At 37.3% G+C, this 6677-nt stretch overlaps 1 protein-coding gene across 1 annotated transcript in view; it reads right to left on the bottom strand.

The window, feature by feature from the left end:
* The window catches only part of Erc1 (ELKS/RAB6-interacting/CAST family member 1), a 561464-nt gene that overhangs the window by 302012 nt on the left and 252775 nt on the right, over window positions 1-6677 (bottom strand). The window contains exons 9-10 of the mRNA XM_004638944.3: window positions 4594-4734; window positions 2727-2867 (exon numbers count right to left, since the gene is read on the bottom strand). Of these exons, the coding sequence (XP_004639001.1) occupies window positions 2727-2867; window positions 4594-4734 (282 nt within the window). The remainder of the gene's footprint in view (window positions 1-2726; window positions 2868-4593; window positions 4735-6677) is intronic.

The following is a 6677-nucleotide window of genomic DNA, read 5'->3' on the forward strand; positions in this document are numbered from 1 at the left end:
TAAATAAATAAAATTAGAAAGAATGTCAAAAGATATTATAATATAAACTCTTTCTTACAATTGTGTCAGCAAATTCTCTCTCTTTCTCTCTCTCTTTTGTGGCCAGCTCAACCCACTCTGGGGACAGGGCTGGTGCGGTATGTGGTACCAGGGATAGAACCAGGGTCCCTGCACTTTGCCTAAGCTTGCCTAAGCCGGTGCTTTAGACCACTGAGCTATCACTGCTGAGCTATCGCACAGGCCCTATCAGCAAATTCTATTTCTCCCTTGTTTTTGAAGGATATTTTCACTGAATATACAACTCCCAACTGAAATTCTTTTCCTGGTCGTTTGTTTGGGTTTTTTTTTTTTTTTGCAGAACCGGGAGCAAATTCTATAGCAGACAAGTATACAACTACTTTCGGTGAGTTCATTTAGGTTCTAACAAGAAATTTTAAAAATATTAAGCCATTAAAGATCTGTGCAACTTTATAAAAATAAGATGAAGCTAAAAAAGAGGTATTTTTGATGTCACTGCTATAAACAATCCTCTAAAACAAATTTCAAAATAGTTGAATATCACATTTAAATTGATGTAAGCCTGTTTTACCTCAATATGAAACATGCTACATCATCAATAGGAAAGACATATATGTATATGTATAGATACAAATACTTTTAGGGGGAGGTAAGTACGGTTACTTCATTTTTTTCTTTTTTCTCTTTTTTTGAGACAGGGTCTTGCTATGCAATTCAAACTGGCCTTGGGCCCACTTTGCAGCCTAGTCTGGTCTCGAACTCACAATGATCCTCTTGCCACAGCCTTTCCAGTGCTAGGATTACAGGCATGCACCATCATACCTGGCTAAGATGGTATTTTTTAGAGGTGTTTAATTTCAGGACTTCATTCTCCTTTCTGTTTTTCTATCCTTTAACTACTAATTGTCCATTAACTTGTGCCTTGAAAATACACAATCTATACACTTTGCTTTTAGAAATATCAGAAAGTCAAAACCACTCAGAAGCAAAACTGTAACTTAAATAATTATGTTGCCTTTATAAAATGCCATCTCTAGACAGGAAAATGTGACCTAACAATTGAGAAACCTCCTTAAAATACTTTAATGAAAGGCTAAGCTTGCAATCCTTAGGAATTGCTCTACAGAAACTGACCACCTTTTATACTACGAAGTATACATACACTGAAGACAAAGACTGTGATTTTTTGCACCTCAAATTTGTAACATTAAAACATAAACAATTACAGAATAACATCAATAATCGTATCTGCGTACAAGTAATCATTTTCAAAATCTAATATATGTAAAATGAGAAAGGAAAAACTAAGATGTGGGTCTTAAACATTAAAATATATTTAGTATCTTAAAATGATTTTTAAAAAACATTAAAGGAGTAACAAGTATACTGAAGAAAAATGAGGCAAAACACAATGACAAAAGAAGGGCTTCATGGAAGCAACAGCAACACTTTCGGATTAAGTCCTTTAATACTTTATTCTATCTCAGGTCTAGTCTGGTGAAAATCTATTTAATAAGCATGGCCTTTAAAGCAGGGTTCTGAGATTCTGCATAAATTTTAAAGAAGTGATGAGATTTAATATACATATTAAATAGAAAATTAATCCTTTCTAAAGAATAAATCAAAAGAAATTATAAAATCTGAAGCGCTTTTATCTGGAATTCTCAATCTCAAGGCAACTAGGATACTGATCTTTTCCTTAGCTTTAGAACACCACTTTATTTTTTGGCATTCTCTAAACAGATGATAATACATGGAAAGAACAGAACTGGAAGTTTCAAGACAAGGATGTAGCTCTTACACATCAGAAAGTATATGACGGGACCCAGATAGCACAGCTTTCAAAGTCCCAGTTCAATTATCAAGAGTTGATACTTATCAATAGTTGATAATTTTGAGATAAAGACTTTCCAAAATACTCAGAAAACTATAAATTGCTATATAAATACTTGTTGAATACAAAGTAAAGAGACAGACAGTAAATACCCACATTATGCCTATTACCAGTATCAGTAATTGTCACTGCTGCTATAATCTCCTTTCAGGAAGTCTGATTTTACGAAAAGAAAAATACTAGATAGAGATTTTTTTTACATTGTGGCTCACACTTCATCCAAATGTGTATTTCTTTTTTCTTTTTCTTTTTTTTTTAGTACAAGGTCTACAGGATCTCACTACATAGATTAGACTCCTAGTGATCTGCCTGTGTTCAGCCTCCCAAGAGCTGGGATTATAGGTGTGCGCCACCACGCCTGGTCTCAATCAGCATCTTAATGCACCCTGGGGGTGGGGCTGCCACGGCAGGCTGGGGATGGAACCCCAGCTGGCAGCTGCGCTCTGTCTAAGCAGGCGCTTTAGTCCGCTGAGCTATCTGGCCGGCCATATACAATATGTATTTCACTCTTCCTCTAATCTGTAAATTTTCCAAGAGACTGGGAATTCTATTGAATAAAAGACAGTATGAATGCTAAGGTATAAATGGTAACTCTAGTCAATAACTATTGATAAGTTACTCCATATAACCACATTACAGCTTCCCATGGCAGTGCACATACTATCAGTAGGCAGGAGGCTGAGGCTGAGGCAGGAGGACTGGCATTTTAAGGCTAGCCTACACTACATAGCAAGATACTCTCTCAAACAACAAACTACTCTAGAGACATCTGCTGTGTTCTTATTTAAAGCCAAATAAAAAAATTTTCCTGAACCTTTTTCAACTGTGATTCCATTTTCAAACATTCTTCCTTCTTCTGCTCCAGAGCAATCTCTAGTGTCTTAAGCCGGGAGTCCTTTTTCAGTCCTGAGGAAGCCAGGGAAGAAGCATGCTCCTTCAGATCCAACAGGGAAGCCTAAAAGAACACGACACATTTAGAATAAATATTAAATAGATTTGTATTTTCAAATTTATTATCATGCAGACTTGTAGTTTCTTTGCATTTCAAGAATATTCATAAACTATAAAGTAGTACTAGCTTTGAAGTACAAATTAAAATAACATTGATTCTAGCACCACAGTTCTAACCATACATGTGTATTTTCAGAGAAGCAGATTAAGCTTTATAAGTAGTCAGACACAAACCTACACTAAATTAAACAGAAAACATTTTTTCCCTTATTAGAAGAAAAATTCTATTAGGAACTTATTTCAATAAAATTTCCTAGAGTTCAGAAAGAAAATCCAGAGAAAGGCACTAAGGTTCCTATCATTAATGGGCCATGTGTGTGCAAACACACACATGTGTGTTTGTGACAATACTGGGAACTGAATCAGGGCCTTTACTTTGAACTATATCCACTCTCACAAAGATGTTAAATTGCCTCAGCTGGGCTTGTACTGCAATCCTCTTGCCTCAGTCTCTCAGGACACTGGGATTACAGATGTGCACCACCACATCTTGCTGGCATTAGACTTTTCTACTCTTTAGACCTCATTAACAGGAATCTTCAAAAGCAATGTAAAAGTAGTCATCAAATTAATAGTTGCAGGGCTGAGGGCTGGCCAGATAGCTCAGCGGATTAAAGGGGCTGGGGATTCGATCCCCAGCTTGCCGTGCTGGTCCAGCCCCCGGGGTACAATGAGACAGCCATTGAGACAGGGTATGGGTGTGTGCCTGTAATCCCAGAGCCTGGGAGGCTAAAAACAGGAGAATCACAAGTATGATCTACATAGTGAGACCCTGTACTAAAAAAAAAAAGTTGCAGGGCTAGAGACATAGCTCAGCAGTCTAAGCTCCTGCCTAGCAAGTGCAAGGACCCAGGTTCGATCCCTGGCAGGTACATGCCTGCCCCTCTACTAATCCACCCACTGAAACTGGGTTTGGTGGCACACATCTGTAATCCCACAGCTGGGGAGGCTGAGACAAGAGGATCCCTACCAAATAAGTAGTGTACCAAATAAGTAAGTAAACAAATAAATGTTGTAAAACCTAATTATTATAAAACTGTTTTCCTCCTTTGTGTACTTCTTTTATATGCCACTTTTCTAACCAACAGCACAGTATTTCGCCAAATGTTACTAGGCACCAGTATTTTTGGAGCTACAAAAGTGCCATTAACAAGTAAGAAACCAACACAAAACAGTGTCTGCTTAATATCAATAAACACCTACCTTCACGAGAAAACAGCAAAATTGAATTACTATTACCAGCAAACACTACATTTTACTCAAGAAGTCCCACAGTGTATTTAATATCTCAGACATGCCTGTTTTGATTTTACTGATTATGTGTGGTGATTGTAGGAGGCAGACTTAGCACTTCACTGTCCCTACCAGGGCACACACATTTCTGTTGTCACTTAAGCATTCTATGCTTGAGCATAATCAAGTTAAAAAAAAAAGTGAAACTCATACAATCATGTTAAAAGTTTATGACCTTCCTGGGCCCCATTACTAGCTCTCTAGGGCTGTATACAGTCTGCAAGCTATAGGCAGGACATGCTTATCTTAATGTATTCACCAAAATCTACTGCAAGGCATCAAGAAAATCATTCAATTTTTTAAAAATCATTATGCAAACAGCCACAATATATACATGTAATTAGCAAACCAACTAATTTCACTTTGGCACTATTAACCTCTTTTTCTGAGAGATCTCCTTGTAATACGCTGACTTTTTCTTTCAAGTCTTTAAGATCTTTTTTATAGTTATCAATTTCTTCTTGCTTCTCTCGCTCATCTCTGTCCCTCTGTTCCTTTAATCGTTCAATTGTCCGTTCCTGATAAGAAAACACAACAACATAGAAAGAAATTCCTTTCTGTACTTAAATGATTGATTCTGCTATCAGTTGATAAAATTTGAAACTTCTATTATCTATTAAAAAGAACGATGTGCATTCAAAAGAGTTGATTTTTATGCTGATGAGCTATCTCCTTGGCCCCTAAAAGAGTTCATTTTAAAAAAATCTGCCTTTCTTACTTATCTTGCTGTTTTAATAAAGAACAGGCTTTGATTTTTTTGAACCTTAAAGTTTCTTTTCTTATAGTCTCAAACATAATAAAACTACAATATTTTCTTGGAATAGTACCATTTAAATTCAATTTCCAAAAGCGAGATAGTTCAGTAGACTAAGCACCTGCTTAGGCAAGTGCAGGGACTGGGGTTCGATCCCTGGCACCACACGCTATGCAGCCCCGCTCCTAGGCATACTGAGCCAGCTCCAAGTCGAGGCATGGTAGCAAGGGTGCCTGTAATCCCAGCACTGGGGGAGATGAATACAGGAGCATCATTATACTAAGAGTCCGAGCTGCAATGTGAAACCTTGTACCAAATACAAATTCAATTTCCAAATGATCCTCTTAGGATAGTAAGCAACAAACATTGCTTTATAACTCACATAGTGCCTTTAAAGCAACAGAAACAACTCACAAATCAACAAAAAGGAAAAAAAAAGGAAGAAAATGTGATATGTTGTGCTGAAAGTATAAAGGAGAACAGTAAAGAAAAGTCATTAAAATTGCTTTCTGTCAACAAATACTCAGGGAAGTTTAAAAGTTGGAACAATTTAAGTATGTTTTGGGTACTATTTTTAAATATATTCTGGAGGCAAGCCATGATCTTGGTAGATAGCTGGAAGCATTCTGAGGCCAAGAGAGTTAAGGAAAACTGACCCCATTCATTTAATAAACAAAATCCAATGAAAATGTTTAATGTGGGCTAGCCAGATAGCTCAGCAAATTAAAACACCTGCTTAGGCAGACACAAGGACAAGGTTCGATCCCCCCACCTCCTATGTGTTGTACTGGCCCCGCCCATAGGGTGCGCTAAAATGGCTATTCAGACTGGGTGGGTGGCACACACCTGTAATCCCAGCACTTGGGAGGCTGAAAACAGGAGGATCTCTACAAGTCTGATCTGTGCAATGAGACCCTGTACTAAATAGAGTAAAAAAACAAAATAAATTAAATTTTTTTTAAAAAGTGTTTAAGAAGATTCTCTAGAAGAACAGGCCAAATAGCTCAGTGGATTAAAGTGCCTTAAAGCAGGCACAGGGGTTAGGGGTTAATCCCCAGGTCTGCCAAGCCAGCCCCACCCCACACCCATGGTGCACTGAGACGCAATTGAGACTGGATGTGGTGGCACGCTGCTGTAATCCCAGCTCTTGGGAAGCTAAAAACAGGCAGATTACTACGAGTCCGATCTAGTAGTGAGACCCTAAACACCCTGTAGACCCTTCCCTGAAGAATACACACACAAAAAAAAGATTCTCAACAATACCTTCTAAAGCATTAACACTGGTTAGTTTATGCCATTGTTTCAGTCAACTACTCTGATGAACCAGGTTTGTTTATAAAGGCAAAATATGTAGAAAATTAGTAAGCAAATTATATTAGTGATTAAAATCCCTGATTATACTAAACACTAAAGTGGAATATGATACTGTGTATGGTAAAGGAAAACTAACGATGTATTGCTTCTTGATAATCTGTCTCTATTTACTATTCCTACATCCCCTCATTCTAGTTGACCAAAACATATTTTCTTTTTCATCAGAAAATAGCAAATAAGGAATATAGAGCTGACTCTTTCAAATATTTTTTTTCTTTCAAATATTTAGACACTGCCTTCTGGTGTGGAATCCTTCTTACCTAACAACACGTGCTTGAATTGGCAACCCTTAAATGGACTTTCCTCTTTATATTACACTATGTATGTCACCAA

This window comes from Octodon degus, unplaced genomic scaffold (genome assembly GCF_000260255.1).
Source record: "Octodon degus isolate 3935 unplaced genomic scaffold, OctDeg1.0 scaffold00104, whole genome shotgun sequence".
NCBI lineage: Eukaryota > Metazoa > Chordata > Mammalia > Rodentia > Octodontidae > Octodon > Octodon degus.